Source organism: Saccopteryx leptura, chromosome 12, assembly GCF_036850995.1.
Source record: "Saccopteryx leptura isolate mSacLep1 chromosome 12, mSacLep1_pri_phased_curated, whole genome shotgun sequence".
NCBI classification, from domain to species: Eukaryota; Metazoa; Chordata; class Mammalia; order Chiroptera; family Emballonuridae; genus Saccopteryx; species Saccopteryx leptura.
This window is the reverse complement of record NC_089514.1, coordinates 43,862,613-43,885,332: the sequence shown is the minus strand read 5'-3', so window position 1 is coordinate 43,885,332 and position 22,720 is coordinate 43,862,613. Positions and strand designations below refer to the sequence as shown.

Here is a 22,720-nt window from a genome sequence, read left to right as displayed (position 1 = left end):
TTTTTTATTTTTTGTATTTTTCTGAAGCTGGAAACGGGGAGAGACAGTCAGACAGACTCTCGCATGCGCCTGACCAGGATCCACCCGGCACGCCCACCAAGGGCAACGCTCTGCCCACCAGGGGGCGATGCTCTGCCCCTCCGGGGCATCGCTCTGTTGCGACCAGAGCCACTCTAGCACCTGGGGCAGAGGCCAAGGAGCCATCCCCAGCGCCCGGGCCATCTTTGCTCCAATGGAGCCTTGGCTGTGGGAGGGGAAGAGAGAGACAGAGAGGAAGTGGGGGGGTGGAGAAGCAAATGGGCGCTTCTCCTATGTGCCCTGGCCGGGAATCGAACCAGGGTCCCCCGCACGCCAGGCCGACGCTCTACCGCTGAGCCAACTGGCCAGGACCAATTATAAAGCATATTGTATGTTAGATTAGGCAGAATAAAAAAGGTGGCCTTGTATGTACAAGGCAGTGATTCACAATGGATTTGATACTAGGCTCAAAAAAAAAGTTTAAACTTCTCAGAGAGGTCATCCTTTATCATTTTTCTATTCAATGAGAAACACTACTGCCATTTATTGCTCTATTACCTAGATATATTTTTTAATCCTTTGGAAAATCAACAAATTCAACAGTATCAACATACTTTTTAATTTTTAGATGCTGAAACCATCAGGGAAACCATCTCAATCTCTATTTTTACCCTCAACACGTAGGATAGCACCTTGCACAGTAAGCACTCAACAGATATTTGCTGAATGAAAGAATGCATAAATGCTTATGATGAGCCAGGCACTGTGCTAGCAGCAAACAGAATTCTCAGGAGTAAACTATTGACTTTTCTTAGCATGATCACAGAGTGACTAATAGAAAAAGCTGAATAAGAGAAAAATGGCTAAATTAAAAGTGTGGCTTTATAATTGCTATTCTCTATGATGAAACAAAACACCAGTAAATATATTTGACATTGTTCTTTGCAAACCTGGCCAGGCTTACAAACCTTATACAGAATTTAATTAGGACTGAGGAAACAGACAGCAGGCTGACCACTGTTGGCAGCAGGGAGGGGGGTGGCAAGGAGTGATGGAGGAATGGGGCAAAAAAAAAAGAGAAAAAATTCATGGATAGAGACAATAGAATGGTGACTGCTGGGGCACAGGGTAGAGGAGAGGTAGAGGAGGGTAAGGGGGGATAAATGGGGATGGACAGAGACTTGACTTGGGGTGGTGACCACATAATGCAGTGTACAGATGATGTGTTATAGAATTGTGCACCTGAAACCTGTATAATTTTGTTAACCAGTGTCACCCCAATAAATTCAATAAAAAGGAAAAAAAGGCTGAATAATGACAAATGAGCTTTAAATGGCTTTTGGACATAATTTTTATTTAAGCATGGGCTTTAGTTTGGTTCACCCTAGAGTGCAACCTTTAGTTAAGTTAATAAAGAGTTCAGGGCTACAGGTTCATTATAATGTTGCTGGTGTTGGTACAACTTGATTGGAAGGTGTGACTATGACCCGCAGGGAAAAGAATTCACAAAGAGAACACAATGAAACACCCACTGTTTTACAAAGCACTCTGTTACCACAGACACAAGATGGCAGTTACTGTTAGCAAATCAGCCACAAAACACTTAAAAAAATCTTTAGACAAGGAAATGGGAATTCCTTTGTGGGAGATAGGGTTTTCAAACACAATTTTTAAAGTAGAAAATATTTCAAAATCAAGCATTTTTCTTATCCACAAAACAATGCTAAACCAACATACATTTTAAGGAGTATATTAAAGGAGAAACAGTATCTTTACAGCTATCTTCTTGATTAGGTATTTCCATGAATTTTCTGCAGAATATAAGTAGCCGAAATTCAGCAGCAAAATATTGCAACATAACAAGTAAATACAATGTCGATGTGTTATACTATAGAAGAGAATACATAATAGTACACACAATGATAATTTAATCATATAAAACATGACACATAGCTGAAATACAGTCCACTTAAATAGCTTTGTGACCATGTTAAATATTGTAGTAAATGCCATTTTAAACATAAAATCTCTTAAATTTTTGTGCTTAAAAGTTTTTTTTCTGTTAAATTATTTATTTTCAATACTGCCACTGTAACTGATATTACAACAGATCACAATTTTCACGGACACATCAACATGAAGACATTTACTTATGAGAAAATAAGTCACTTATCATTAGTTCACAGTGTGGGAAAGTGGTGTACACTCAGTCTTGAGAAGGGCTTTCACTTAATCACCAAGTCCTTCACAGAAGTTTCCTGATATCAGATGCAGTGAGAGATTTAAAAGAATGAAAAGCAACACATCACAAGTTGGAAGGAAAAATAAATGTTTTGATTCTTCATGGGTATCGTCTAAGTGACCTTCGTCTTCTGTTGTAGAAGTGCCTGAGCCCATGTTGTCGTGAAAAATTCATCATGTAATTTTGTTTGCGGGTGCTGTTAAAATCAGACGGGACAGAAGCAGAGAGGGAAGGAGAAAGAGCATGTAAGTCCAATCACTGAAAGTACTATCTATCCCAGGGGTCCCCAAACTGTTTTCACAGGGGGCCAGTTCACTGTCCCTCAGACCGTTGGAGGGCCGGACTAAAAAAAAAAACTATGAACAAATCCCTATGCACACTGCACATATCTTATTTTGAAGTAAAAAAAAAAAAAAAAAAAAAAAAGGGAACAAATACAATATTTAAAATAAAGAACAAGTAAATTTAAATCAACAAACTGGCCAGTATTTCAGTGGGAACTATGCTTCTCTCACTGACCACCAATGAAAGAGGTGCCCCTTCCGGAAGTGCAGTGGGGGCCGGATAAATGGCCTCAGGGGGCCGCATGTGGCCCACGGGCCGTAGTTTGGGACCCCTGATCTAGTCTAAGTCCCAAGTAACCTTGATATTGATTTGAAAGTTTTCAAGTTAATTGGTCATGATGACATTACTACCCTGGGACAGAATAACTGAAGGTTGACACCTGTATTCACTGCTTTTGGCTTTAAAGAAATCTGCTATTCATGAGTGAGTCCAAACCAGAAACAAACGACAGATTTTCTTGACTCATAGCAAAAGTTGGACTAAAACTGTTTTGGGATTTTTCATTTTACTCTGGAACCTTTTCTGGAAACATTTACTTGGGTGAGTTTCACTTGACAGGTAGTGTTTGGTGTTTACCCATGACCTAGTTTCATTACATTTTTAACAAGTAGGAACCATAATTTGATTCCTTTAGCAAACAGTTTCATTTAAAAGTTAAAAGCAAACTCAGACATAGAAAAAACAAGCTCGTTGGTGGAATCAGCCTGACATTCCTATTTCATGCAGTTGGGAGGCAAACGAGGAAGTGTTTCCCCCTGAGTGTTGGGTTCCACTTGTTCCCTCAAACAATAAGCAGCTGGGGTCATAGTCTATAAACATGACGCTATGAAAGAGATACTCCTCTGAAAAAGTATCACAAGGAATTCAGAAAGTGTAATTGAATAAATAATTGTATGTTTGTGTATATATATTTCCCCCATGTATGTATACTGCTCACAAAAACTATGGGATATTTTATTGCTTCATATTCATTTTTAAATATTCCCTAATTTTTGTGAGCAGTATACTTATACATGTTCACACATGTATGCTATATGTAAAGTTCATAAAAATACTGAAAATAGATTTTGGGGGTGTGTGGGAAATTGTACAACCCTAGTAGAGACAACTGTTTTGGTATGGAAACTATGCCAGGTCGCTGAAAACAATCATATCCCTTCACACGCGGACCTGAGTTACAATTTACAATGTATCTATTGTGGAATCAACCTGTGGTTTTTAGTTGTGAGCCTATCAATATTCTCCAAATTCACCAAGTCTCTTGAATACTGTCTGGCCCCAAAGTCTCTTCCTCCTTATTTTCATGGAAACATAACCTGCATCCAGAGTGGGATAATGTCATTCTACCTGGAAGGTCAATATGGCATGAACTTGAGTTTGGATAAAGAGGAGGCAAAGGGTAATTTTTCACCAAGCAGCATATTCTTCTGGGTTATCAATGATCAATATACCAGGCAAGGTATGAAATGATACTGTTTTACCTAGTATATCATACTAAGTATTATGCTAGGTATATTATACTAATACTTGTAACATACAGAAACCATTAAAATGAAGATTTTTTAGTTAAGTTTGTTTACTAGAAAAGGAAGTTTATAATAAAGTGTCTCAAAGGAAAATAAATGAAGTGAATGTGATTACAAACTTTTTAACCAAAATGCAGTAGCACCCGTGCTGAAAGCCATACTGAGAGATAGACATCACACTGGCGTGTATTTTGTAAAATAAAATGAAGTGCTAATAAGTTTCTACTCTGGATTTCTATATTATAAAAACACTAGAAACTATAGAATGGAAGCTAAGAAAACACTAAAGCTACTGGGGAGAAAAACATACAAAAATCAGGTTTGTCTTTGAGTAGTTTTACTGCCCCTTTTCCTCCCCCAATATAACAGTATTACCCATATCAACAGAGCGGGTTAGTCTCAATGCCACCGTTGAAGAAGGAAGTGCATTTTCCCATTATTTATTACCTGCTATAAAGACTAACCGTTGCTTACGTAAAGTTCAGTTATAATAAAGGACAATGATCCATGTGTTGAACTAATCAAGTATCAGGACAAAGAATCCTACTAACTCTTTAGTCCCAAAATCCTGGGAGGGAGGGGTTCCCAGCTGTCCTCCTGGCAGCACCTGGGTCTCCTGTGGCCCCTAAACTAGCCTCCTCATCCTCTCCCCTTACAAAGCAGCACTGAAAGAGACTATGAAATACTAAGAATCATTGAATGTGTAATTGTGTGTGTGCGTGTGTGCGTGCGTGCGTGTGTTTTTGGATTGGCAAATGTTTTAACAATTTGTAATAATGCCAAGTTTGCAAGGGAGCTGGGGAGCAGGTGGCCATTGGTCCACTCTTTCTGGAATGCTGAAATACTGCTTGGCCAGACCTTCCAAATGCCTTTTTCTTTTTAAATATTAGAAAAAATTTCAATTACAGTTGACATTCAATATTATATTAGTTTCAGGTATACAGAATAGTGGTTAGACATAACTTATGAAGTGTCCCCTCCAAAAAGTCTAGTACCTACCTGGCACCACACGGTTATTACAATGTTATTGACTGTATTCCCTGTGCTGTACGTTACATCCCCATGACTAGCTTTCCACACAAGTTTCAATAAACTTTCCCACAAATCTGGCTTTACCTTGTTAAAAAGGCATTCATAATCCTCTTTGTGGATCACATTTAAGCCCATTTAGCCAGATATTTCAAGTCCTCTACACATTGAATTTTATTATGTTTTCCAAGTCTTTCTTCCACTATACCCCTAAACAGACAGCTCTATCCAGACTCACCCTGAACACCTCCCACCTGCTCATTAGCCAACCCTCCACATTGCTTCCTAAATTTATATTAATACTCACTGATCAAGTATTACCTGTTATTTATTGCTCACTCCCTCCAGAAGTGATTCTCACCCTCTACTTTTAACCCTCATGGCGCTCACTTTCTGCTTTTGAATGGAGACTATTTGTGTTCAGATCTTGGCTCCCATGACTAAACTTACATTGGCGTGGCAGCCTGTACCCCCGCCCCTCACCATAGCCCTCAGTCTCCTGCCTCACCAGTGGGTGGTCAAGACATGTTTGTGGACCTTTTGATGACTTACTGATTGGATTCCTGTTGTAAATCATTACTCTTTAACTATAAAGAATAATTGCAAAGTTAAAGCAATGAAAATTATTCTGTTGAAAACATGTTTTAAGATATAAGGTACTAAAAAAGAATTTAAAATAGTTAAAATATCTTACATGAAAAAAAGATAAACTCAGAACACAAGATATATATAGTTATTTCAATGGAACAAAGGAACATTTAAACAAAAATTGACGTGCATGTTTAATAGCTTTAAAGCAACTTCTCCATATAACTAAGTATTATGGACTGATTTAAATTCTCCATTTTTATATGTGAGAAAATAGATATTAACAAGTTTTAGATCTTTAATGCCTTGCTTATCGTTCCAGCATGGAAGCTTATATCTAATTTAGGGACATTCTGAGTTACTGGGCACTATTTTAATTTTAAATAAATTCATGTATCAGTAGCATATCTTTGGATTCCTGCAGATGTTAATATGCAGATAGCATTCACTATAGATGTTTACAATAGGTGCCTGGTGTTGATATAGTCACATTAAAGATTGCCACATTTCAAAGCATCCTTGAGACTGACTAGTAATTTTGTATGTAAGACATAAATACCTTTGGAGTAAGTTCAGTTGAAATCTAATGAAGCAGTTTTTCCAGTTCATAAGCTTTTAAAAATTAAGCACCATGACAAGCTGTACTAAAATGCTGTCTGCTTCTAGGACCACTAATAAACTGACATAGTTATTAAACAGTTTATTGTGGATTTAAAACTGTCTAACTTACATGATTGGGCATTAGGGAAATTTTAAATAAGTTTAAAAGATCTCATTTATTTTTTGTGTGGAGCAGATTTGTGAGCCTGTTTTTGTTAATGATACACATAGAGGTATAGCTATTGATAACCTTGTAACCAAAATAATACTAGGTGTGATTGAATTTTAAAGATTTCTTTCTGCAATTATAGGAAAAGTAATTTTTATTATAATTCCAATGAAAGCAGATAATGTTCATTTCAAGGCATATTAACTATGTTACTTGACATGAATTTGCTTTGGCCGTGGACAGAACTAGGTCCATTTTAAAATTCTCCCATGATAGGTAAGTCACAGAAAGATGGGAGAATGAACATCAATGACTTCTTAGAAATGCTAACTTAAATTCTCATTATTACTTAAGAAGTTTAGGGACTGAAGTGGTGTATGAAACTATAAAACGCTTCTGTATTGCTGCTTAGGAAATATGGATATTGCAAGATCTGTCATGAACTAGCGACTCTGTGCTCTTTTGAACTGTTATTCTTCACTGGAGCCACTATCTTAGGTAATTCATTATTATGGAAAAAATGCAATTAATTTTTAATAGATTCTAAAAGAAATGGGAAAGATAGAATCTTAGGAGACATACTTTGAGCTCATAGAAATTTAGGCATTTTTACTGATCAGTAACTAATTTATTTATCATCAAAACATATGATAAATAAATACTGCTTTATATAAATGCAGAAATAAGAATCCAGTGGCCTGTCATGTTGTTCAGCTGCATGTTCATAAGTGTGGGCTCAGACAGGTCACAAATGTTGATGATTTCATGTTTCCTTTGTGAAATGAGACTCATATCTGTACCTCAGAGTTGTAAGGATGAAATGAAAACTTGTAGCATAATGGGCTACAGGTAGTTTAATGAATGATAACATTTTACCTTCTTCCCTAATATCTCCATTAGGGGGACTAACAGAAATATGTTAAAAAGGCCAATCTTACCTAAGAAAAACCTAGAACTGACACATATTGTGAATAAATCCGCTCCCTTTTGCCAATTCATTTATTAATTTAGAATAGGATTGAGAAATAAGGCATCTTCACACATCAGCAGCCCAATCCATCTTTTAAAAGACAACAGACATTTAATCAGACTGCTAGCTTTTCCCACACGTTTCTGTTTCCACTTTCCCCTGGTAACAAATGGATAAACTGTGACCATTTCAAGAGCACTTCATACAGTCCTGGGCACAGAGTCAAGCTGCTTCCCAATGAAGGAGTGCTGACTAGCACTCTGGTCTATGCTGTTGTGTCCAATATTGTATACTCTTGAGAATTACCACAACTAATAATTCTCAAAGTAGGTCTCAAGGGGTCTTGTATATATCAGTATCATATGTAACTTTGGTTTTTTTCCAACTGCAAAGGTCTTTAATAAAACTTCTCAGTTAACGTAGGTACAGCGATGAAACTTAGTAAATAGTACCGCAGAATTAGTAAGAGGACTTACCTTACTCTAGTAGAAAACCAGTGACAGCAAATAATGAAATATAACACAAGTTAAAAAATGCCTTTCAAAGCATGCAGCACTGTGATTAGTCATAAAAGTCTGATCAGGTTTAGGCGCAATATAGGATTTTTCATCTCTTTTGAAAATAAAAATTAAAGATGTTATTCCTTATTCTTCTATACCTAATATATACATATATTTAACTTTTCTATGTAATGCAACATGCAATATCGCTCATAACCGTATGTCAAGGTACATGTAGCTATAGGACTACATTTGGCATAAATGTTGCATACAAAGTATAAATATGAAAGTACTGGCTTAATAACTACCATTAATTTTATTATTTGATTTTTAAATTATTTATATTTTAGAAAATGCTTATTCCTGAATATATTAAGGAATGGGCTTTTAAAAATGTAGAAGTCCTCTATGTCAGATAAGTCAAATTTAATAAAGGATAAATATGTTTTGCAACAAATGTAATACGCTCATCTCCATAAATCATTTGTGCCAAAAATGCGACAGTATCTTGATAATGAACGGCATAAAGGGATGGTCACGATGGAACACGTATTATTAAAACTGGATGAATGCATTTAAGACCATAGTTAGCAACATACTGGTTTTCAATTTTCATTAAATGTGGTAATAATTTACTTTTCCATAAATCAATTCACACAGGCTCACTCTTTACTGAGCAATTAGCTTTCAAGGTACACATGCAAAAATTGGCCCCTCTCTTATACAATGACAGCTGTGACTCAGACACGTACACAGGAAATGTGATGCGTGAATGAAATGCAGTTTGGTGAGGGAGATTCTTAGGATAGAAGCATGAGTGTCCAACCAAAAAAAAAATTAAGACAAAGAATGCTCTTTTATCCTAAGAAGAATCCCACCAGCATGGATCTTGTGAGGGATCTGCCCAAATGTATTCACAAACATTTACTGAAAAACAAATGTTCTACACTAGCAAGTGAATTCAGAGAAGTCAGGTTTCTGACACTTGATTGTCAATGACTGTGTTATGCTACATCATTCAGGCTTTACGGAGTGAGAAATTTTTATAAGCTAGTGAGGCTGGAAGAGAGTGATCTGTCATCTTGGTTCATCTGTTCTGTCAGATTAGCAGGGGCTAATCCTCGTGAAGTGCAGGTCTTATTGAAAAACATCAGAGTGGGAAAATAACACTCTTACTCTAGCAACAAGCGTAAGTGACTTTGCTTGTTAAATGCTGAATGGCGGTTTTTATCTCTACGGTGGAGGCTTGTCATTCTGTGTATCCATATTTATGAAACTCAAATCCTTCCACAGGGAGTATTTTAAAATTAAACCATTAAAGTAAAAACATATGCATCTTATTAATTTAGGATGAATTCCTAAACCTTGAAATACTTTTAAAAGTGCTGAATTTGTTCTCATCAAATCCATCTATCTTCCTGGTTAATACGGGCAGTACTGTGGTTAAGTTCAAGATACCATGCATGACCAGCTTCTTTTCTCTCGGGGTTTTTAGCATGTGTCCTCACTGCATGTGCACGAGAAAACGATGGCAGTGAAGCTAGATTAAGGCCAGTCTTCACTCAGGAAAGGAAATACATTCAAAAGTGTTGACCTCAAACCATTAGTTGCAAAAACATATTGGCAGTGTTCAATTAGGTGGGGCTTGTATCTCTTCAGATAGGGACCTCCGTCTCCTCCTCTCCCCCCACACTGGAGGAGTTAACATTACTAGTTTATGTAACAAAATGATATTATACAAACGTATAGTGAAGAGAGAGGATGTTCTAAATTCATACAAATTTCTGGGAGTATTCTACCCTTCTTTTTCTTACACATCGATGGTAGCAGAGTTCTAACTCGTAATATTTGTGAGTCAGCACATGAACCTTGGCGAGCTCCCTTGCGCCTCATTTGGTTGGAAGACATGCTGGAAAAATTATTATATTTTATTTTTCTGAATTCTCTGAAACTTTTAAATTTTAAGCTCATAAAAATCAATGAGTTGAAGTAACTATTTTGTGTGGCTACCAATAGCACATTCATTACTGAAAGCCTCAAGACTTTTTGTGACTCTTCTGAAGAGAAATGCTTTGAAAAGGCCCAGTGGCATAAATAGTTCACTCCTAAGGCAAGAGCAAAGCATCAAAAACATATTTCTAAAAATATATATTCTTTGTATTGTGTTTTTTTAAACAACTCATTTTTTTAACTCAGCTTCTTGAAGTATTTCTCTCCAAAAGATGATAAAAAATAAAGTCCTTTAATTTTAATAAATATTTAAATTGTCATTAAAGAGATAATATTTGCTTTTAAAATTATATGTGTATGTGTAATATGTAAATAAAATGATATGGTGATATGTATAAAGGTATAATATTAAATGATTCACCGAAAGAAGATGCTGACTAGAACTCCAACCACTCAAAAGCGCATGTGTGTAAAGGTGGTTTATCACTTGACAGGTTTTGGTGCCGAGTGTCTGAGACGGTCATGCAGAACAAGGGCACAGGTGCCTGGTAAGTTACCATTCTTCCAAGTATTAAAGTCTGGAGCTGGGATAAAAGTCTTTACAAATACAGATTATTGCTCCAGAAAAATAGCAGAAGCAATAGGTGTAATCAATGTGATAGATTTCACATAACCTGAACTTGATCTTTATAATAATACCACAATGCTGGTGGCTGCTTATAAAAATGAATAGGGACACCAGGTATTGCAGAAGGTTTCCTTGGGGGTTGTGTGGTGGAGCTGATGTGCTGAGTGTCTCTGGACAGCAGGTCAACAGGGAGCCGAGGACAGAGTTCTGCTTCTACGTCATGAGGGTTTCTTTCATACCAGGGAACATATTTGCACTTCCGACCCTACTTACTCTTTAACTGTAGTTTGGGGGGGGGTATGGTGATTATATACCTCTGAAATCCAAAATAGGTAACTGCAATTGCTCGGCTGGGTGGCAGAAGAAGAAATATCTACTCCAACATATGATATATTAGAATTGTTATGCTATCTAAGGGCAGTATTTGCATCCTGCCTTCTTTGGAGGATTGTTAAGTTTCCATAGGAGTTGGCTATGCTTTGTCAGGCACAGGAAGCCACTCTAGTGTAGATTGTCTTAGCAAGAGACTTGAAAGTTATATAGTGGTCATTGACTCTGTTTGATTCTCAACCTATTAGAATCAAGTTTTTAAAAAAGACTGCTTTGGAAAAAGAGGTACTTTTTAAAAAAGATTGACACTCAGGTGCCACTGCAGATCAGTTAAAATCAAATCCTGCGTAGGGACGAGCCTGGGCGTTGGGGTGCTGTGGATGCTTCCAAAGCCCCGCAGGGATTCTGACGTTCAGTCAGATTGTAGGGATGAGCCTGGGCACTGGGGTGCTGTGGATGCTTCCAAAGCCCCAGAGGGATTCTGACGTTCAGTCAGATCGTAGGGATGAGCCTGGGCACTGGGGTGCTGTGGATGCTTCCAAAGCCCCAGAGGGACTCTGACGTTCAGTCAGATTGTAGGGACGAGCCTGGGCGTTGGGGTGCTGTGGATGCTTCCAAAGCCCCGCAGGGATTCTGACGTTCAGTCAGATTGTAGGGATGAGCCTGGGCACTGGGGTGCTGTGGATGCTTCCAAAGCCCCGGAGGGATTCTGACATTCAGTCAGATCGTAGGGATGAGCGTGGGCACTGGGGTGCTGCGGGTGCTTCCAAAGCCCCAGAGGGACTCTGATGTTCAGTCAGATCGTAGGGATGAGCCTGGGCACTGGGAGGCTGTGGATGCTTCCAAAGCCCCGCAGGGATTCTGACGTTCAGTCAGATCGTAGGGATGAGCCTGGGCACTGGGGTGCTGTGGGTGCTTCCAAAGCCCCGAAGGGATTCTGACGTTCAGTCAGATTGAGCGGTGCTGCTCCGGAGAAAGCAGCCAGGGCCGAGTGGCTCTAGCAATGGGTTCTGGTCTATTTGGACACCTCTCTCTGGTCTTACTATATATGTTTTCACTTCAGAAACCAGGTTATCTATTCTCCTGGATTAATGTAGTCTGAGGAAATTAACATTGAAGTAAAACATCAGCCTCATACGTTGATTCAAATGAGTTTGGACTGTTATTTTAAACTTCAACTTTGTCTTGTAGAGGCAGAGCCCAGCAAGTTGTCCAAAGCAGCAGAGCGCACAGTGGGGGGCTTGTGTAGGGACTGGGTTACTCTCGGGTTTGGGGTTGACATGGATGCCATGCAAGCAGGTGCCTCAGTGAAAACTAAGACAAAGGCTAACCAAGACTGAAAAATTCAGCTCATGGCTATGATCGAAAGAAAACAAATCTGGTAGTTTTCCTACCAATTAATTATTTAAATTTGCTTTCAAAATGACTGAAATCAGCCAAGGGACTGATTTCATTTTTGGTTTGGTAAACAGAATGAACATTTGAACCTATCTACCGAGAAGATTCGCCTCTCCTTGCCAACCACTTGGAGCCATCGGTCCGAACCCGTCGAGACATAAGCACTCCAGTTCTACAGGGACTAGATTGTTAGAGAAAAAGCAGGTCATCTCTCTTAGAACAGTCAACCCGGCTCGGTGAGTGGGGCCAACCTTATTACACGGGAGAAACCAAAGGGGAACACCCTTCACTTGTCAGGTGCTGGGACTGGTCAGGGGGACTTGGAAACCATAAATTCTTTGTTCCAGTAGAAACAGTGTCATTAAATGCATGAAATGCCTCAGGCATCTGTGGTTGAGACAGGTGTTTGCAATTGGGCACCTTAACTAGTAATATTTTGCAGATCAACCAATACAGATCATTTCCTTGTTCGGGAGGTCATCTCATTTACAAGGCAGCCCAGATCTGATGAAGACATCATTTCCCATTTCTCTGGAGACTTTCATTTGATTCAATTTAACTAATATCGTCAAATTCTTCTATAAAGCTCTTGCTTACTGAGTGTTTGCAGGTACATTAAATCACTTTTGGGGCTTTATTATTTCATGTTGACTTGAATTACAGATTGCAGTTGCCGAAGAGCATACGCCAAAAACCTGTGGGTGTCTCTTCAGGAACAGCCTTTTGGAATTAAGGAGCATGCCATACCAAAGGAATCTCAAACCTTCCTAACACGAATTTGGGATGCTACGTATCAGATACTCACAGGACGACCTCCACGTGGTCCAAAGCCCATTGATCATGACCTGTTCCATTGTGGCGTGGTTGCCACCAGCGCAATAAAACCCCTTTCATCCGCGCTTCCCTGGGTCACAGATAGAAGGACAAAGAAGTTATACAGTAGAAAACAGAGGACTTTCTGGTATGTGACTTCCAGACTTCAAGTATAATAGGCTAATCTAACTCAACCGTACTTTGAATATGGGATTCAGACTTGCTTAGGTCACAGTACTCTCCTGAGCAACATTAAATTCTGTTGAGTACTCCAGGACTTGTAATACTTGTATATCTCTTTCCCTTACTCCCCTTGCTACACTAGTACTGGGAAGAGCAACATATTCAAGCAACAAGCATGGCTATGCCTTCTGTGTGCTGGGCACTGTGTCAGAAGCAAAAGTGACACAGTAGAATATCAAAACTGGGCCCTGGCCGGTTGGCTCAGTGGTAGAGCATTGGCCTGGCATGCAGGAGTCCCAGGTCCGATTCCCGGCCAGGGCACACAGGAGAAGCGCCCATTTGCTTCTCCACCCCTCCCCCTCTCCTTCCTCTCTGTCTCTCTCTTTCCCTCCTGCAGCCGAGGCTCCATTGGAGCAAAGATAGCCCGGGCTGTGAGGATGGCTCTGTGGCCTCTGCCTCAGGCGCTCGAATGTCTCTGGTTACAAAGGAGCAACGCCCCAGATGGGCAGAGCATCGCCCCTGGTGGGCGTGCCGGGTGGATCCGGTCGGGCGCATGCGGGAGTCTGTCTGACTGCCTCCCCATTTCCAGCCTCAGAAAAATGCAAAAAAAAAAAAAAAAAAAAAAAAAAAAGAATATCAAAACTGTTGTTTCCTAAATGACTAGAAATACCAGTTAGAGAAATATATGCAAAAAGCACCACTGTTATTCTCCATTCCCTCTTGCCCTATTCCTTGCTTCAATTTTTGCTTGTTGTTCTCGTAGGAAAGAGTAACGCAACTTTGGAGTTGGGTTAATCTTGGTTCTGACATCATTCATGTTTGTGGTATTGGTCCTTTAACTTCACCCAACTTCTAGCTCAAACTCTGATTCTCAGGGACCCTGTGTGAGACAAGGCCTTGCGTCCAGGCCACTCACAGGGGGACGTTGTACGACACTCGCCGGGCCTGGGCGAAGTCCTTGGGCTGGTGCTGTGCGATGACGTGCCAGGCCAGGCCGTTGTTGACGCTGTACTGCAGCAGCACGGCCTTGTCCACCGTGTTTGGGCTGCTCAGGTCACTGTTGCAGCTGTCTGTCTGCGCCATGCTCCCAATTTGCAAAACAAACATGATTTTGCTAAAAAAACACAAGGGAAATCATCTTCAAACAAGAGACGGGAAGTAGTGAAGGAGTTACACTTTTGTTCTTAAAGTCTATAATTCTCTAGTTCATAATATAGTGAAAATAGAAGCATCCAGTCCTGTGACTGAAGCACATTGGTAGTAAAATTTGTTTATATTGGCCCTGGCCGGTTGGCTCAGTGGTAGAGCATTGGCCTGGCATGCAGGAGTCCCGGGTTCGATTCCCGGCCAGGGCACACAGGAGAAGCGCCCATCTGCTTCTCCACCCCACCCCCTCTCCTTCCTCTCTGTCTCTCTCTTCCCCTCCCGCACCCAAGGCTCCATTGGAGCAAAGTTGGCCTGGGCGCTGAGGATGGCTCTGTGGCCCCTGCCTCAGGCACTAGAATGGCTCTGATTGCGGCAGAGCGATGCCCCAGATGGGCAGAGCATCGCTCCCTGGTGGGCATGCCGGGTGGATCCCGGTCAGGTGCATGCGGGAGTCTGTCTGTCTGCCTCCCCATTTCCAACTTCAGAAAAATACAAAAAAAAAAAATGTTTATATTATCTTTTACAGCATACATATAAAAATAACCTTGAAAAGGCTGGTTTTCTACACAAAGAAAACAATTATGACTCTCAAAGATCTGTTCTCTTTTTTGTGATGTTAGAAGTCTTGTTAGAATATTTCACCTGAAATATCCTCCATTCTATGGGCCAAACGGGCATCTGAGGACACGCAGAGGACCAGAAATAAAACCACAATATTTACACCACATACTTTCTTACAAACAGCTCCAAGCTGAACAGCAGCTACTCAAGGATAAATCGTCATGTCTGTTTAGGACAGGATGTCTGGAGATCATAGCGGAGGGAAAACTGAGTGAGATGCACAGGTCTGGACCACGCCTGCTGTTGTTTGACGTGTCCTTGCGTTTTCCACAGGCGTCCTTGCCCACAGAAGACACAGTATTTAAAAACAGGAGATATATCCTCAGTGATTAGCAGAATGATCCCAATCAGGGTAGGTGAGCAAATAAAGCACTAGGCTTAAAACTGGTTCAGTGCGTAAATTAATTTAAAGCAAAGTTCCCTGTACAACATGGGTGTAACTGTAGACTAAGCAGCTAGTTGTAGCTCTAATGGGATCATCGAGGAAAACAGCAGGTTGTCTCTAGATTAAGTACATCTGTCTGGTAGCAAAAAATGGGATGGGGGACATAACTTTTGGCATTTCCATGGTTACCATACAGGAATTAATTTTATTATATTTTGATTGTTTATCATATTGAAAGTTTCTGAACCTGTCTTTCTGCTTCTGAAAATATATTACTTTTATTTTCTAAAGTGAAAAACCTCAAGAAAACATCCACATTCTTAGAAACAGAGGCAGGGTCACAGGGAGCAGAAGAGCAGCTGTCAGAAGGAAGGGGGATGAGGGGATGGGATCAAAGAAGGTAAAGGGATTATCCAAAATAATATATACATAACATGCAGACACCGATAACAGGGTAGCAATAGCTAGAGAGACAAGGGGGAAGAGGTCAGGGGAGGGGAAGAAAGGGGGAGCATATGGGGGGAAGAGACTGCACGGGGCATGGGGGGCACGATGCAGTGTGTGGAGGGTGTTATATTGAGTGGGACACTTGAAACCATGTCACACAATAAATTAAAAATTAAAATTAAAAAGGGTCTTGGCTGGTTGACTCAATGGATAGAGCATTGGCCTTGTACGTGGACATCCTGAGTTTGATCCCCTGGGTCAGGGCACACATGAGAAGCAGCCATCTGCTTCTCTTCTCCTCCCTCTCCCCTTTCTCTCTCTCTTCCCCTCTTGCAGCCAGTGGCATCAGCCCCAGGCACTGAGGATAGCTCAGTTGGTCCGAGCATTGGCCCTGGGCAGAGAGAATAGCTCAGTTGGTCCAAGCATCGACCCCAGATGGGTGTTGCCAGGTGGATCCTGGTTGGGGCACATGAGAGAATCTATCTCCCCTCCTTTCACTTAAAAATTAAACAAAATAAATAAAGTCTAACAATAGTGAAACTAAAAAAAAAAAAGGTAAACATCAACACTCTTATTAACCAATTATCTTATTCTCAAATATACTCGTAGCTAGCTACGAACTCTTTTCAGCTTTCAGGTAATATTCTAATCCAGTATGTGGCAACCTTTAAAGAGCCTTGTAATCTCTTTGTGAATTACACACACAGATAGCTGTGTTTGCACTGGCTAAGGTGGCAGAGCTGGAAGGGCCAGGTGGGGAGGAAATCCCACCCTGCTTGGGTCTCTTTCTCTATCACTTCCCTAGTTGATTTGCAGTCTCTGCCCACTTCATTCTGCATTGATATGCAGCTCCCACAGCACCTGTAAAGTTCTCATCCATCCATCCATGCTCCATGTCTACCTACTATAACTACATATGCTAAATACAGATATACCATATTTCCCCATGTATAAGACACTCCCATGTATAAGATACACCTTAATTTTGGGGCCCAAAATTTGAAAAAAAAGTATTACATAAAGTTATTGAACTCAAGTTTTACTCATCATAAAATTCATACAACTCCTCATCACCATCAAAACTCCCATCCATTAGCTTGTCCTCATCTATGTCTGATGATGAATCCCTGTCTTCAACAATGAGTGCAAAAACAAGCGGGAAAAAGCGGGAAATGCAAGTAAAAAAAAACTACAACCACTGTATAAGACGCACCCAGTTTATAGACCCCAAATATTTTGAAAAAAGTGCATCTTATACCCGGGAAATACAGTACGTTTGTGTGACCGCACATTGCTGGCTTCACATCTCCATCTACATTCATATGCTTGCAAATGGTCAACATTAAATTATCAACTTAGATTACCTATAGCCTACTTTTTACTTATTACCTATTTTTGCAACTCTATCGAGATATAATTGACATAAAACATTGTGTAAATTTAAGGTGCACAATGTGTTGATTAGTGTTAAGAAATGGCACTGGGCAGCGCCAAGTATGTGATCTGTGAAATTGCAAATTACCTTCCTGCTTGGGAAGGCCCATTGTCTTGCTAATGTTTGCTGGAGGAGAGGTTTTCACTCAGAAAGCTTGTGAAGGAGAGAGAACCCATTTTTGGAGAGTGAGAGCTGCGAGACTGCAGAGGGCTGAAGAAGAAGCCAGTTTGTGAGAGAATGCAATCTGTGCAGATGGGGAACCAGAGCTGAGGGGCTTTGGGACTGGGGAGGCCTTTGATTCTAGGAGGAACCGGAGAAGATTCTCCTGGTTGTGAAACCAGAGAATGTGTCAGGGCTTTGGGAGCTCTGAATGAATGAGAGGGAAGTGTTTTCCCTGTGTGTTTGCTCGTCGGCCGCTGTGAGACTTTAATAAAGGAATGGCCCACCATTCTTTGGCTCCACTCTTTCTTTACCATCTGTCCTAATTAAAAATGAACCTGCATGTGCATGGCCACGATGGCCACGACTACTGGCCTTACAATGAGGTAATACTACAACAAATGTAAGCAAATCATAATTCTGAGTTGTGAAAACATAATGCTTCTTCATACTAAATTCAAATGATGCTGACTTTCCTACTGTAGGTGACATCTGTGCCAATGAGTTCATGATCATGTCTAACAGACAGGGAACAGTGACCACGGTTTTGCGACGGATTCAATGTCTGAACTACAACACGGGATTTTCGTTACCTCGCTCGAGTGAGATCCAGAGGCTTGGTGGCAGCTTGCCGTACTTGACAGCCATTGAAGTAGAGAGAGTATCCGTGGGCGTAGGGCGCCAGCTGCCCACAGCCGCTCCCGATCGCTCCGCCTTGAATGGTCTCCCAGTTTGCCTCAGTGACTCTCGCTGACTCAAAATTATCTTTGATGTAAGTGGGAAGATCGTGACTGAAAACAGAGCAATCATCACCTAGAGGGAAGGAAACAATCACACAAATGAGCTGCAACAAACAGCATCATCAAAGATGAAGAACAGGCATTCGGTTTCAGGTCGAATCCACTGTTACTGTAGGAATGACAAAATTCCAAGCAGGTATAGACTCCCTGAAATAAATGTTCCTCTTTTATTTTAGCAATTATTGGCTAACATTGTTTAAAAATCCCATTATTTCTGAGTCGATGTTTACCAAATTATGTAGTTGCTAATATACTTCCTGCTCATGTAAAACTATTATTTAAATGCCACTGCATCTAGCCAGGCCTGCGTGTTTACCAATGATGGGTCCCTGCAGGGAGCTCTCGCCCTGCAACGAGAGGCTAACCTAATATCTTTTCCCTTAGTATGACTTTGTGACAGAAAATAAGATAAATTATGTTCTTGTTCTTCTAGCTCTAGGCTTGAGGATTCTTGAGAGCAGAGTCTGTATTTAATTCACTGTTGAATTCTAGCACCCAGCACAATGCTCAGCACACATAACATATTCGGTCATGAAGCTGGGGTAAATGCATAGCGAATAAACTGGAAGTGTCCCTGAGAGACCAGTGGGAGGAAACACGGCATTTAGGAAAGATGCTACATTAGCAAATGTGTATGTGCCTGCGTTTGCCCTTGACTTGAACAGCCCAACTTCCCTAAATGTCACAAGAGTTTGAAATCTACAGGTCACAGAGTTCTGTTGGATTGGGGAGAGGGAAAATTCCAGATACTTAGGACTCCTTGTGAGACATCTGATCTGCTCATTTCCTAAAGTTTAAATACTCCAGCTAGTACACACACAGACCCAGCCAGTTTCAGCAGTAATGAGAACGGGAAAAAGATGACCGCAAAATACTTTCGAGTATCAGAAATACGCAGCAGTCTACATTAATCACACTCATTTCATTTGTAGGCAAGGAAATATACTGCTTATAAAAATTAGGGGATATTTTATTTTATCACTTTATATTCATTTTAAAATATCCCCTAATTTTTGTGATCAGTATAGCATCAGCCAAGGAATCTAACTATTGAATAGATTCTACTCCAGAATTCAAATCTATGGATTCTTGCACTGCATGCTTGGGGAAGTTGCATAACTCTGGTCCCCTCTGGATAAGTCTTTCAGTTATGAGACAGCAAGGCTGGCTGGAGAGAACCACCTGAGTACCAGTCTTCATTCTGACACTTACTAGCTCTGTGACCTCAGGGAGTTCACTTAATCTCCCTGTCTCCGTTTCTGTACCTGTGAAGTGGGAATGACTATGTTACCTAACTCCCTGGGCTATCATAACCAGTAAATGACTGCCTATTGATTGATGGATACTGTGTAAATAGTAAAGCATAAAACAATGCACGAATTCCTTCAAAAGAGATTTGCTGAGCATTGCTATCAGTGGAGTTAGGCTCTGAGAACATGATGCTAATTATGTAAAGTGACTGCTGTTAGAAATACTGCATCCAAGGAGAGCTGGGCTGCAGGCCTTCCAGTGACCAATGGCAATTTCCTATGATGGTGGAAGCTGAGCAGGTACTCTGTCCCAAGTACCTTAGCTCCTAGAAACTCAAGCAGTAAAAACAGTTTTGTTTTGTTTTTTGAGTCATGAAAGCTTTTTGTGATAAAGTGACTTGGGAAATAGAACATCTTGGGGAGAGATGCTGTTAGGAGAGGCTATGAGAGAGAAGGAATATTGGCAAAGTCCCCAGGGATGGGAAGGAGAGAGGCCCCGAAGTGGAAATAAAAATGCAGGCGGCAGGAGTGGGGGCAAGGAGTCATATGGAAGATAGGCAACATGAGGTGTTCTGGGATTCCTGAGTGAGTAAAATTTGCATTAAAAAATACCTCTGGGAACAGAGCATTACATTATCCTTGATAATTCATTCCAAAGATAAATTACTTAGTGATCAAAGAGTATGCCATCTACCCCAAAGCCCTCAGGTTGGAGTTTCCCTCCATCTCCCAGTGGCCTTTGGATGCATGTTGTGATAGAGAACCTCATGCCCTCTTGTATACACACAGCAGCCTGGGGCCCACCTTGGAAGCTCTCGTCGCAGATGCAGACAGCGCCCGTGGTGCAGGACCCGTGGCCGCTGCAGAGCTTGGGGCAGGCCTCGCCGATGTACACATGGTCAATCGCCCAGCTCTGCTTCTCGCTTTCTTCCCCCTTCTGGATCCAGCGGAACTGCGTTGCACTGAAAGCCCCCCACAGAGAACAGGAGAGATTCAGTAGGCAGGTATTTCCCACGCAGTGTCCAGCCTGAGCCCTGGGAATGGGGCCTATTTCTGAGAAAAGGGCTTCCTCAGCTCCTCCCTCAGGCACCAAGGGGCAGAGTGAGTGGATGCACGCTCCTCAGACTTTGGGAGTATACCCCAAAATGCTATTCTGAAAACTGAGCCTTCCCTGGAAATTCTATGTGTAGGTCCTATTCTATTCAGTAATTATTCTGTACCCATTTTCCTATAGAGGTACACCATTTTCTAAATCTGTGAGTAAAATGAATGTTGTTCTAGAAGACTGTACTCCATTATGTCTATCTGGTGACTCTTGTAATGTGACCCACACTGCATGTCCCAGAGGAGGTCTGTACCCAGAATGAGAACAGAACCTTGGGGAAGATATGGTGGCAGCTCCAGGTCTTGGCGATCTGTGGTTTGGGGCTGTGACTGAGTTTGCCATGTGCTGTGGTATTTAGCCAAAAGAAAATCTGAGATCTATGACTCATCTACAGATAAGGCTCATTTCTTCCTAGTTCTCCTTGGGACACGTAATTGCCATTTTGGGGCACAGGTTGTTGCAAGGAGGAGAGGAGAGGGGATATACTAGGGCTGCAGCTGAAGCTCCAGCCCCATGTTATCAGTGGTTCTCAGCACCCTGTGTGAGCTCCATAGAGACTGCCAGCTAATTCTACAACGCTTACCTTAGTATGCAACCTACCTGGAGGAGACATGGTCAGGCAGCTGAAGGCTGACTCTCTTCCAGCTTGAGCTGTTGACAGCGTTGTAGATGGTGGCTTCGTGGAACTGGAAGGGAGAACAGCCGATGCTGTTCGAGGAGGAGGGAAGACACTGGCTCTGGACGAGCTGCCAGGAGTCAGACCTGCAGAAACCAATGAGGCTGCATTAACCAGCTCTTAAGGGAAACGTATGACCTGGCTAATGTGAACTTAATGCTTTGGGTTTGGTCCAATTAAGATATTTCAATGTAAATTTCCTATTTCCTATACATATTTATAAGTATAGACAATAAAAAGAAAAATTGGAAATAATTTCACGCAAGAACTACTGTCACTCTTTACAAGCACATGGATATATTTACAGACAATAGAATAAAACAACAGCATTCATGGTGCTGTATTCTAACGCTTCCTCCCACTGATACTGTTACCGGAATCATACCTGGAGTCAACTGACAAAATTCTCTGTCTGACCAAACCTAACTCAGGATAACTCATTTTAAACGTGGTGGTGGGAGACAGGCCTAGCCACACCCTGAGGAGGTACCTGGCCTGTGTCAGACCTGAGGAGGTACCTGCCTGTGTCAGACTTATTTGATACGGCTACTACGCTTTAGGAGATGTGACTCTGGTGTATTTAGATCCTTTGTATAGACTTAAATTTTTGTTAAGGTTGGTTGAAAATGAGCAATGTGAATAAAAGAGGGCTCTACTTTGAAGACGAATGTAGTGTCTCACTTATTTTAAAATGTAAAGTTTGTTGGCCACAGCTTAGTATAAAAATAGATTTTTCTTGATTTGAAGAAAAAATTTGAAAATAAGATGTGTAAATTTTATATAAATGAAATTTATACATGTGAAATACACATGAAATGACATTTTTAATACAAAATACTGTTCTTCTACAAACAGTTGCTTTAAAAATAGACAACCATTTGAATTGTGTAGTCAATTCTGGGGGAAATGTGACAGTTATTTCACAAACCTTGCATCCTTAGTGTACTCCAACATCACGGAATGAAGGTCACCACAGGAAGTGGCTTCACAACCCACTACAATCTAAAACAAACAGAAACAATCAGTGTGTATTGGGCAAGATTAAGCAATATCTATCATTACATAGAAATTGATCTTCATTATGACCCTCATCAGTAATCAAAAAATATTCGTAGCTTGACCAGGTGGTGGCGCAATAAATACAGGATCAGCCTAGGATGCTGAGGACCCAGGTTCAAAACCCTAAGGTCACGGGCTTGAGTGCAGGCTCACCAGCTTGAGCATGGGGTTGCTGGCTTGAGCATGGGATCATAGATTTGACTCCATGGTCACTGGCTTGAGCCCAAAGGTCGCTGGCTTGAACAAGGGGTCACTCACTCTGCTGTAGCCCGCCCCACCTCCCCCACCCTTGTAAAGGCACATATGAGAAAGCAATCAACGAACAACTAAGATACCACAATGAAGAAC

General features: G+C 41.0%; 1 protein-coding gene across 2 annotated transcripts in view; it reads right to left on the bottom strand.

The window, feature by feature from the left end:
- Positions 1–1,351: 1,351 nt before the first annotated feature.
- RELN (reelin) overlaps positions 1,352–22,720 on the bottom strand; it is a 649,217-nt gene continuing 627,848 nt past the window's right edge. For both annotated transcript variants that reach the window (XM_066354462.1, XM_066354463.1), the window contains exons 58-64: positions 22,242–22,315; positions 21,238–21,399; positions 20,337–20,494; positions 18,076–18,295; positions 14,206–14,403; positions 13,099–13,197; positions 1,352–2,456 (exon numbers count right to left, since the gene is read on the bottom strand). In XM_066354462.1, the coding sequence (XP_066210559.1) occupies positions 2,360–2,456; positions 13,099–13,197; positions 14,206–14,403; positions 18,076–18,295; positions 20,337–20,494; positions 21,238–21,399; positions 22,242–22,315 (1,008 nt within the window). In that variant the 3' untranslated portion in view covers positions 1,352–2,359. The remainder of the gene's footprint in view (positions 2,457–13,098; positions 13,198–14,205; positions 14,404–18,075; positions 18,296–20,336; positions 20,495–21,237; positions 21,400–22,241; positions 22,316–22,720) is intronic.